An 11,603-nucleotide genomic window follows, 5' to 3' on the forward strand; every position below is an offset into this window, starting at 1 on the left:
CTCAGTTGCTTGTCGAGTCGAACCACCTCCTGAGCTTCTTCGGTTGGGCCGTCTCCTGTAGTAGCCCACATTGACAGATCAAGAATTCTTGCACCATCTTATGCACCTGATTACTCATGCCCTTCCAATAGAATAATTTCTTGAGCTTGCGCAAGGTGACTGGCACACCTGAATGTCCTCCCAGGGGACTAGCATGGAAAGCCTCAATAATTTTCACTGTCATGGGCAAGCCATTAGGCAACCACAATCGCTGCTTGTACCTGATCAGTCCATTTTGCAGATAAAAATCATCTTTAGAGTCAGAGCGAATAGCCAATCTCGTAAGCAATTCTTGCGCTTCTTGATCATGTTGGTAGGTGTCACACACATCCCGCAACTAAGCTGGGTGCTGACAAGTGATCGCTAACAATTCAGACTCGGGATGTGGTCTGCGAGATAAAGCATCAGCAACCTGATTCTCAGACCCTTTTTTGTATTTGATCTTGAACTGCAAACCTAGCAACTTAGTGAACACTTTCTGCTACCAGGGAGTATGTAAGCGATGGTCTTCCAGATGGGCCAAACTGAGGTGATCAGTAAAAATCAAAAACTCAGAATGTTGCAAATATGTGCGCCATTGTTCAACAACCAATAAAATCAACATGTATTCCTTCTCATAAGTAGACAATCCACGATTCTTTGGTCCCAGCCCCTTACTCACAAATGCTATTGGATGTCCCTTTTGTACCAACACTGCACCTACCCTAGTGTCACTAGCATCATTTTCAACAACAAACTGAACCTGGAAATCTGGCAAAGCAAATACAGGTGCTGATGTTAGAGCCTTTTTCAACACTTCAAAAGCAGTCTGTGTTGTTGTAGACCATACAAAGGGCACATTCTTGCGTAGGAGATGAGTTAAGGGCTGGCTGATAACACCATAATTGCGCACAAATTTCCTATAGTACCCTGAAAGTCCAAGAAACCCTCGAAGCTCCTTAACAGATTGGGGCAATGGCCACTCAAGGACCGCTTGCACCTTAGTTTGGTCTATTGACACTCTGTTCCCACTGACCACAAACCCAGATAGGATATGCTACGCTGGGCGAATGCACACTTTGACTCTTTAACTCTCCACTGATGCTGCCTAAGTAGTTGCAAACCTTGCTTGAGGTGTTGCACATGTTCCTCTAAGGTAGCACTGAACACCAGTATATCATCAAAGAATACGACTGCACAGTCATGATCCACGGGCGCTAGAGTAACATTCATCTCTCCTTGGAATGTAGATGGCCCTCCCGTCAGCCCAAACGATACCACATTAAACTCATAGTGACCATTGTGTGTATGAAAGGTTGTCTTGTATTCTTCCCCGGGAGCCAAACGGATCTGATCATACCCAGCACGAAGGTCCAATTTGGAAAACCATGAGGCGCCTGATAATTCATCGAGCAATTCATCTATCACGGGCAGAGGATATTTAGTCTTCAGTGTCATGTCAACATGTTCAGTTGTTTGTAATCAACACAGAGTCGCCATGTGCCATCCTTTTTTTAACCAAAATGATTGGGGAGGCAAAAGAACTAGTGCTAGGCGAAATTACACTGGAGGCTAGCATTTCTTTCACTTGTCGTTCTATTTATGTCTTTTGCTCAGGGGAATACATGTATGGTCTAATGTTAACAGGACAAGCTCCCTCCACCAGTGGCATTTTGTGATCACAAGAGCGACGAGGAGGAAGACCAGTAGGTTCCTCAAAAATATCAGCAAAGGAAGCAATGACTTGTTGAATTTCTTCAGGTACATCATCCATCACAGTCACTTTGTTTCTTATGTGTCTAGGATAAGTTATAGTTCTACCACAATGAATTCACACTCAGATGGCAGATCTCCTTGTAGAACCACTTTTGTGCCCTTGTAATCAAAGGATAGCCATTTTTGTAACCAATTAACACTCATAGTTCCCTGAGCCGAGAGCCAATCCATCCCAATAATCCCATCATAATGTTGCAGAGGCAGGATTTTGAAATCAGTAACAAACTGATGTCCCCCACTGACCATCCACAGTTAGGAATCCAAGCAGAGCATTCTAGTTGTCCTCCTCCAGCGATCCTGAATTTCTGTACCTTGCTCAAAGGTTGCTTACCTACTAAATAACCTGCCTGTCACTGAGAAATTAATGTGAGCTACCAGAATCCAATAAGAAGACTACTTCCTGTCCTGAAACTTGACAAGTGAGTCGAATAGCACTGTTAGTTTGACTAGCTGATTGTGTTTCTGCAGATAACACCATTGGATCCATATCACTCTCATCAGAATCAGGCGATTCTGGTGCACAAAATTCCAACAATTCCTGCACTACATGTAATTTCACTGTAGTATTGCACCTATGTTCTCTGCCCCATTTTTCACCACATATGTAACACGGACCCTTGGCTCTGCGATATGCTTTGAGAGTCGCTAACTTATCCTCTGAAGCAGTTGTTCCGTTGTGAGAATCCCCAATTCTAGCATATGTTTGTACCTTATTATCAGGTTGCTGTCTGTACTGTCTAGATGAAGCAGAAGAATAAGAGCGCTTGTTGCAGTCTGGCTCACTGTCACCAACTTCCTCTTGCACCAAAGCAATTGAGTAGGCCATGTCCAAATCAACATGACGTTGGACAGCTACTATCATTCTGACGGTGTGCTTCAATCCATCCACAAACCGGGTGGTATAATGTAGCATACTAGGTTCAGGCTCATATGCAGTCAACTGGTCCATAAGTTAAGAGAATTGAGTTATGTACTCCTCCATAGAGCCGGTCTGAAGCAGACGATACAGCTTGCGCACTAGGGATTGGTGCTGATTGCGGCCAAAATGGTTGATCATAGCAGCGCAAAAATCTTCCTAAGGCGATCGAACAAACTTGTGTTGAACTGAAGATAACCAACGTGCTGTCGGGCCTTCAAACTGCATCGCAGCCACCGCAATCCACAAGTCCGGATCAGTGTCAAACATATATCAAAATAATCCTCCCACCGAGTCTGCCACAACTTTGGATTTTCTCCACCAAAACCTCGGAAAATCGACAGATGGTAGTTTCCCATGCCCGGAATGGCCTCACGAAGACGATGAACCACTCCGACGCTCGCGATTCAGTAAACTGGAGAAGGAAGATGTTGGGCGGGGTAATTTTGCTGTACCTGAGCTGGAGGTTGAATGTACGGTGCAGACATGTCTGTACCCCGAACTTGCATAGATGCACAGAGCCCCGCGACGCCTGCATCTGGTGGCCCCTTCAGCGAGCGCTCGCACCCATCCATCTCTCCAGCGCAGAAGGAGGTGCCCTTGGCGATGCGCATGTCTTGGATCTACTTGAGTAGCTTTGCCTCGGCGCCATCGGTGTACGTCTGGAGGTCGTTGACAACGGTCTCCATCGCCGCCTCGACGGCCTTATCAACCGCCGCTCCAATCGAGCGTGACACCGCCGCCTCCACCGCGCTCCCCACGGTCTTCACAATAAGCGCGTCGAGCTCCTTCTGGTGGCGGAGATGAGCCGCCTCGCTTGCGTGAGTAATCGTCCCATAAATCGCCTTGCCCTCAGGCGTTAGGTGATCCATGAGTTCCTGCCGCTGGCGCGCCGCCGCTGCCGCCAGCCGCGTGTCGTGAGTATTCTCCAGCGTGGGTGGGGAATTTTTGGCTCTGAGTACCAATTGTTAGCAACTAGCTACGAATCTCAAGGAATTGCCATGGAGGAAAGGGGGTCGAGAGGGGAATTGCTTCAATATTCGAATTGCAGTAGCTAGTTACAAGTTTCTCCTCTTACAAGCTGGCGGCAGAGCCATTCAACCAATGGCCCAAATGACACGTTAGCTGGCACACGTCGATATAAAGTTCACTTGACCCACTCGTCCGATGCATATTGCTGGGCTGGGCTGTCTCGGTCGCTTGTCGAGCCGAACCACCTACTGGGCTTCTTCGGTTGGGTCGTCTCCTGCAGTAGCCCATGGTTTAGTCTTAACATAGATGGTCTGCCGTGCGGGACTGCGGGGTATGGGAGAGCAACTAGTTAACGAGCGCTTATTCGGGAGCCTCGCAATGATCAGCGCCACTTGGCACGCTCTCAGCCATTCGTCACGTGTCGCGCTCTGGACGCTTCCTTCGGATTTTATTTTTTTTATTTTTTTGCACGCGTTTTCGGCTTTTTAAACGGTTTTTTCCAAGTTTTTTCGATGTTTTGGTTTTCCTCCGGTCTTCCTTAGCTTTTCAATCAAAAAAAATTTGGGAAAAAAATTTTTGCGCGAAAAAAACACGTTTTTTTTTCTTTCGCGAAAGTCACGGGTTTTTTTCGCGAGAGGCACGCTTGTGCTTTAGTGAGAGTCACGGCCGTGCCCTTCGAAAATGGAAAGCCTTTCGGAAACAGAAAAAAACGCGTTTTCTGTTTTTTTTTCTTTCGCGAGAGTCACGGTTTTGCTTCCGCGAGAGGCACGGTTGTACTTTCACGAGTCACGGCCGTGCCTCTCGGAAAGGGAAAAATAAAATGCGTTTTCTGTTTTTTCTTCTTTCGCGAGAGTCACGGTTTTGCTTCCGCGAGAGGCACGATTGTGCTTTCGCGAGAGTCACGGTTGTGCCTCTCAGAAAGGGAAAAAATACGTGTTTTTTTTTCTTTTGTGAGTCACGGTTTTGCTTCCGCGAGAGGCATGGTTGTGCTTTCACGAGAAACACGGCCGTGCCTCTCGGAAATGGAAAAAAAACGTGTTTTCTGTTTTTTTCCTTCCACGAGAGTCATGGTTTTGCTTCCACGAGAGGCATGGGTGTGATTTCGCGAGAGGCACGGGTGTGCCTCTTTCGGAAAGGGAAAAAACCGTGCTCCCGGTTTGGTTTTTTCGCCCATTTTTTTTCGTCTAGTTTTTTTCATAAAAAAAATTCGTCAAAACCTATCAACATGGGATCTAGTTTTAAAAATCTCGACGCGAGAAATCCAATGATGAAAACGGTTCAAGATTTGGACATACGGTTTAAAAGATAAAGCGTTTTGAATAAGCAAATCTACGAAAAAAGGGAAAACTCTCAGGTTGCGACAAGTGGCGCGCTGCATGTGCGCCACTTGTCGCGACCTGGAAAAGTGGAGTGTTTTTTTTATGTAATGATTTCGGGGGTATGGACTAAGTGTTGTTGCTGTACCGGTACCTGGATCGCAGACACAGATGCCCACAACCACAAGGCCGCAGCTCCAATCGTCCGGTCTCGGGTGTGATCCATCGAACATTCGGAATAGGACGATCAACAGAAAAGGATCCATTCACCTAGCCCTAGATCAAACCGTGATCGATTGGATAGAACGTTCAGACGTGGGGCAGCACGTTGATCACACGAGATGCTCGTGTCATGCCAAACCGATATACTCCGTATCTCTGGTGGTTTCTTTTCTCAAACCAAACACAAACACAGCCCTCGGCCGGTACGCCGAAGTTGGAAGAACTTGTGGTTACGGACCGAAGAAGAGCGAAACGGTTTCCCAAAAATTGGAGCACAAACGCGGCACATCACATATCACGATACGTAACAAGAAAATAATTCTCGACCGATGTATCTCTCGGCCTACAGGAGCCACGAAGTAGTACCAGCATATCTCAGGCAGGCCCACATGCAGCCGGTTCCGTCAACTTGCCATCTCGACCGCCGGTTGCAAACCGCGCGCACGCATGCTGACGCTGGCTCAGGCTGCGGAAATGGGATATCTCGCAGCATCTCCCGGGCTCGATTCCGAGCATCTCCCTCGCAGATCCCCGCCGATGCCAATTCCGGGCATCTTTGCCCGCACTATTACGTTTGACAGCTCCCATTAACTGAAGATTGCCTCTTTTGCACGCACGCACCTCGACTTTTGCCGGTTTTCTGTTTACAGGTCCAAGGATTTCTTTATTTTGGGAGACAATACACTTTTCAAGAAAGTGGACGACAAATGCCTCGGCAGCTTTAAAATTTTAAGCCGAAAGGTTAAATAATAAATATTCAAGGCTTTTTTTTTTCAGTAGCAACTGGATTGTGTTCCGCCTAGCACATTCTGCATGCATCAGTTTTGCAAAAAAAGTTGTGTATCAGTGCACTTGTTTACCTAATCCAACATCCACTAAATATATACTAAACTGCAAACTCCATCATTTGCATTCCGCCACCTATATATACACTTCCCACCCAAGCCCACCCTCCTCACTATCCTCATCATTCACAACAAACTCACAGACCAAGCCTCCTCCTTCCTATCTTGAACAACCGCCGGGAGGCCTCCCCGTCGCCGTCGCCGCAAATGGAGCTGCTCAACGTGGTGCCGGCGGACTCCATGGCCTTCCCCCTCTACTCCCTCCCCGCGGCGGCCAACACCGTCGCCTCGCTCTTCGCCTGGCTCGTCGCCGCCCTCGCCGCCGCCGTTGGCCTCTGGCGCATCCGCGCGGTCGGCTCCTCCAACAAACTACCCGTCGCCGGCGCCCGCGCCCACGGCAGCACCCTCGTGGACGACAAGCAGCAGACGCAGGCCGTTTCGTCGCCTGCCGCTGACGAGCCACGGCCCAGACTCACCGAGCCGGTGGAGCCGGCTTCCCCGATTAGCGAGCCGAGCTCGCCGTCCAAGGTCCGGTTCACGGCGTACTACGGCGGGGCCGGAGCTGACGCCGGCGACGACGGAGTAGTTGACGGCGTCAGGAAATGCGCCGACAGGGACGAGGACGACAACGGCGTGCCCTTCGTCGACGACCAGAGCGAGACGCTGCCGAGACGGACGGCGTCGATGAGGATCAGGTCGGCGGCCTCGACGGCGGTGCCCTGCTGGGAGGAGAGGGAGATGGCCGTGAGGAGGCGGGGGGATCTGGGCTGGTACCGCCACCTTGACATGGCGGTGCTCGACGGCACCGTCGTAAGGCTGTGGGACGGCGAGGTCACCGCGGCGGTGGCGTCGCCGAGGGCGCGGCGGGGGAGGGCAGGATTGGAACTGCACCTGTCACTATAGAGATGGAGATCCTGATGTGTATAATGTGGTTAGGATTGTTGGACTGTGATTAGGTGGGTATGACAGTTTTGTCCTTCAATTTGGGCATGTCATATGTATGTGATGTGTATCATGGAAGAGGGCCGAGGCTGAAAAATGAACAGCCTTCGTCTCAGCTCTCAGGAGAAACGAAAATTTGGCAAATAATGGCAGAGTATTCTTGCTCAGTTCCCTTCCCTGCTTCCATTTCCATGGCTTGCACTGCTCTCCATTACATCCTTCTGACCCTTTTGTTCTCTCGGTTTATTTATCTGACGAACACCGCTTTCAAAATAAATTCATGCTTAGCTTCAGTTCTCCGGTGGATGAGTTATCTTTGTAATAACAATTCTAAAAGAAAAAAATCAAGAATGTTGCCGCCCTGCCCTTGCAAAAATTGTACTAAGAAATACTCTCTTGTATACTTTATCTGGTGCACAATTTTTATATCTTTATTTATGGAGTTTTGCAGGTCATTCCCAGCATCCATGATTTAGTTTTTCACAAACTTGGAAAAATTCATATGCCTTAACTCAATATGAGATGCAGGCTCAACCGAATGCAGAAAACTTGTGTTCTCAGTTCTCACAAATCACAATGGGCTCCTGGGTTTTAAAAGAGTTCCATATGATTTGTAGAGGATTTGGATCCTTAGGAATTTAGGACCACTTTGCACACTATTTTGGAGGAGAATTTTCATCCACTCAAACCTTTTTTATAATTATTTTTTGTTTTTTCTATGACATTAAACGCTATTTGATCCAAATTCCTGTGGTTTTCTAATCCTATGTTTCTTATGTTTCCGCATTTCATATGAAATGCGGATTTTTTTAGCCAACTACAAGTATATAACCAATGCCTATTAGTTAAGTGACCCATGCGGCATTGTCGCAGACAGTAATGCTATATAGTAATCACAGTGATGTGAAGATGATGCCGGCTTATCAATTGCACATTTATTTAATAAAGTTGCTAAATGATTCGCTGCTTTTCCCAAACGAATTCAGTGAACCACCCTGAATATCGTGTAGTGGCAGGCAGCACTCCTTGATTTTTCTGGTCCCAATTCATGGCTATGTACTAAACTGATTTGCTCGATCTCTGCCACAGTTTCCAGCCAAATATTTCAGTAGGAGTATACACATCATTGTCACCACTTCTGAAGCCACATAAAACTCATGGTTTTGAACCTCTTGGTGGCGGTGGAGAAAACAACACCATGTGTTGCTTTCCAATCGATGTCAGTGTCTAAATTACAGTGTAATCAATAGTAGCATGGAATCATAATTAGGCGATTATGACGGACTTAAATCCTTGTCTGGATTATGAATGCGACGTGCGTGTTGACAGATCTGCATCATGAATGGTGATACCATAAGAATATGCTTGGACATATACTACTTGGTAGGTGGTTTAATTTCCACATAATGATTGTTTTAATTCAGTTGCGCTCATCCCTCGAGCTGCAAGCATCCTTGAGATCCAATGGGCATGATCATATCATACAGAATGGTTATTTCCATTATGACTTGTGATTAATGAAAAGGGGTTAGCCCGGTTCAAAAAGAATTATACAGAATGGCACACAAGGGAAATTTAGATCCAATGCACGTTCATGCCATCCCCATCTCTTCTTTGCGGTTCTTATTGATTCATGTTCCAGTCACTTATTTCAAAAGTCAGAACTCATGGAGAGAGACCAATACCCCCTCCGTCTCAAAATAAGTGTCTCAATATTGTGCTAGGTTTAATACAAAATTATACTAAGGTTAAGAGACTTATTCTGAAATGGAGGGAGTAGTATATTTCAATAGTTCCCAGTGGATTTATAACACTGATCACAACAAATGCGAAACTACTTAGGCTAAATAAAATTTCGATGCAAGGATTGATTGAGACCGAAAGTCTTGCTGGCCGCATAGAAAAAGTTAGCGCGATAGTAGTTGGAGACCTGGACGTCGAGAATGTATCGTGTGCAACGCCCCAACTCATGCACCAGGTGCGCCAATGGCCAACCAGCCGTCGGATTAAAAATGAAGGGACAGAATCCATCTACGATGTGGGCTGCTGGAACATTTACAAATTAGACCTTGTAGTGCTGCTGAATCATACAAAACACGCTTCCAAAGTCGGTCATGTTCTCCCTTTGACCTCCCTTTTACTGCTGAACCAGGAAGAGCCTATCTCAGTCGAGACAATATCAAGTGAAACCACGTATTCAATGGAATCCTGGAAACCTCAGCCTAGCCCGTTGGATGCTATTTGTATGGACCAGATAGAATCATAACTGCTATGCCCTATTTGCACAAAAACGCCCGCAACCAGGGATGCTATTTTACGTGTACACCCTCAGGTCTAACAAGTAATTACAGCGTACATCCTTGCCCCTTATTTCCACTTTTTTGTCAGCCAAGTAGGATTTGTAAGCCATGCGCTGTGCCTATACTTCACCACACATGCGTGCCATGTACGTTTGGATTTAAATTGAAAAACTAGCTCAATGGATACCAAAACTGTACCAACAAAACCACATTTGGGAAACCAAAAGAACAGACAGTCAATGCCCCAGACCAGACAACAGAAAACTGAAGGAAGCTAATTTTAATATAGTCTACTAGTATCAGAATTCACTTGCAGTAATGCATGCATCGCTTCAACAACACATACATTAGTTAAGGCAAATGTTCCAACCGCATTATGCTAGGGAATTTTGTTACAAGATAGACACATCACTAACTGAACAGCCATAGTAAATCTCACACTTATACATCAAACATTGAGCACACAACTCGAGTACACACGCAGAAGGACGTATCAGTGCACTACTACGACTCCAAACAACAGTCTTTTTTGTTGTTGAAATCTGCATATATCTTTACTGCCACCAGAAAACCTGAAAAATAAGAGTTGAACTTTTTTTATACATAATACATTAAAACGAGTTTAACAACAATCTATGCAAATAGATACAGTAGTGCATGTCATCTTTATTAGCAAAAAAAGAACAGAATTATTTTCCAAACCAGCTCATTTCTTATTTCCCGTCATACTACACAAATAATTATGCATACAACAAAAAGTCAATTTGGAGGACGGGTGCATTGAAGCCCGATATTTGGAATAGTGTCAAAATTCTATTTTGAAGTTTCAAAATGTTCTGAAAACAAGTCAACATGGTTATATGGATGTATATTACACATGTGTAAATTTTGATACTAAAATAAGTAACCATGTGAGTTACACAAAAATGACAAAATCGTTTTTTTTTTGGAAAGATGAACTGAGCGTGCATTATTCACTATTTGAAAATCATCATTTTGTCATTTTTCTATAGCTCACATGTTTATTTATTTCGTCACCAAACTTTACACAACTGCAATATACATCCATATGATCACGTATAATTGTTTTCGAGTTTTTTAAGAACTTTAAATTATTTAAAATATGGTCCTCCAATAATTAATCTAGTAGCAATGGCAAACACATACATTAATCAAGGATTTTTCTCTCACTGTCACTCACACTACTAGCACCACACACAATAATTAATCTACAAAATTTGCAGCAGCGCATACAAGCCCTACACACAGCGCGAGTTTTCTCTTTGATAACTTCCATCTAGACACAATTTTCAATTCAGATACGTATCATCATCTAAATTCCATCTAGACAGTAGGGGTAGCAGTTTATAGATAAATAACAATTTTCATAGACAGTAGAGCATGCCATGGTTACACAGAGCACACACGCCAGGCAGCAAGCCAACAACACATGAATAGTCATAGATGTGTACTATAACAGTACCACACAATAATTATGAGCAAATGAATTATACCTCGCAATTTCTACAAGACCAAAATCTGGACAGTATGACATCGATGGGGAATGCTCGGAGCACCGGGCCAAAGCACAGAAGACGAACACTACAGATGCTCATACCTTGGGATTAGATCTAGTATGACATCGATGGGGAATGCTCGGAGGACTGGCACTGTTGGCCGGAGACGAATCAGAAGCGCCGCTCGCTGGCCCTGCCCGGAACGCCACTCGCCGGCCCTGCCCGAAACGCTCGGAGACTCGCACGCTTGGCCGGACACAACCGCCGGAGAGGAATTAACCGCGCCGCTCGCCGCTCGCCAGCCCAGCACGGAACGAGGGGATCCTGCCAGAGGGAAGCATCATCTCCCAACAGGTCTCCTAACCCTAGCGAAAGAATTTCGAATCTGGATGATTTTTCCTTTCGAATCGGGATGATACCTCCATGGGGAAAGGCACGGGACGGCTCAGCCGCCATGGGATGTTTCTGTACCTAAGTTACAGGATTCTTTTGGGGTTCAATTTGCAAATTGTACCTCTTTCCATCTCACAGCGTACGCATCCAATCCAACGGCACAAGTTTGGGTTTCCATGTTTCCTCTGAATGTATGGTTTCCACTAGATATGTTCTCATCTCAGTCTCCCTCTCGAGCTCTCCTGTACTAGTCGACACATACCTTCCTATCACACTTTTTCTCTTTGTCTCTCTCCTTTTCTCTCCTGGGTGACCGTTCATTGGCATTGAAGCAACAACACATGCAAGCGGCTGCCACAGCCGGAATCGTCCAAAGGTTGCTCGTT

The 11,603-nt window shown here is 45.8% G+C and overlaps 1 protein-coding gene and 1 long non-coding RNA gene across 2 annotated transcripts; one reads left to right on the forward strand and one right to left on the reverse strand.

The window, feature by feature from the left end:
• The first annotated feature begins 6,191 nt into the window (after positions 1-6,191).
• Positions 6,192-7,172, forward strand: LOC123107060 (uncharacterized). Its single transcript, XM_044529068.1, has one exon. The coding sequence runs from the start codon at positions 6,273-6,275 to the stop codon at positions 6,966-6,968; it is 696 nt and encodes a 231-aa protein (XP_044385003.1). The 5' UTR covers positions 6,192-6,272; the 3' UTR covers positions 6,969-7,172.
• Positions 7,173-9,572: 2,400 nt separating this feature from the next.
• LOC123107061 (uncharacterized) lies at positions 9,573-11,294 on the reverse strand. Its single transcript, XR_006451581.1, has 2 exons — positions 10,926-11,294; positions 9,573-9,879 (listed from the first exon to the last, which is right to left on the reverse strand). It is a non-coding gene; the product is annotated as an uncharacterized lncRNA (long non-coding RNA).
• Positions 11,295-11,603: the final 309 nt, after the last annotated feature.

The sequence above is a fragment of the Triticum aestivum genome, chromosome 5A (genome assembly GCF_018294505.1).
Source record: "Triticum aestivum cultivar Chinese Spring chromosome 5A, IWGSC CS RefSeq v2.1, whole genome shotgun sequence".
NCBI lineage: Eukaryota > Viridiplantae > Streptophyta > Magnoliopsida > Poales > Poaceae > Triticum > Triticum aestivum.

Excerpts from the sequence above, each read along its gene's own strand:
- LOC123107060 (XM_044529068.1), top strand. The coding sequence starts at position 6,273 with ATGGAGCTGCTCAACGTGGTGCCGGCGGACTCCATGGCCTTCCCCCTC.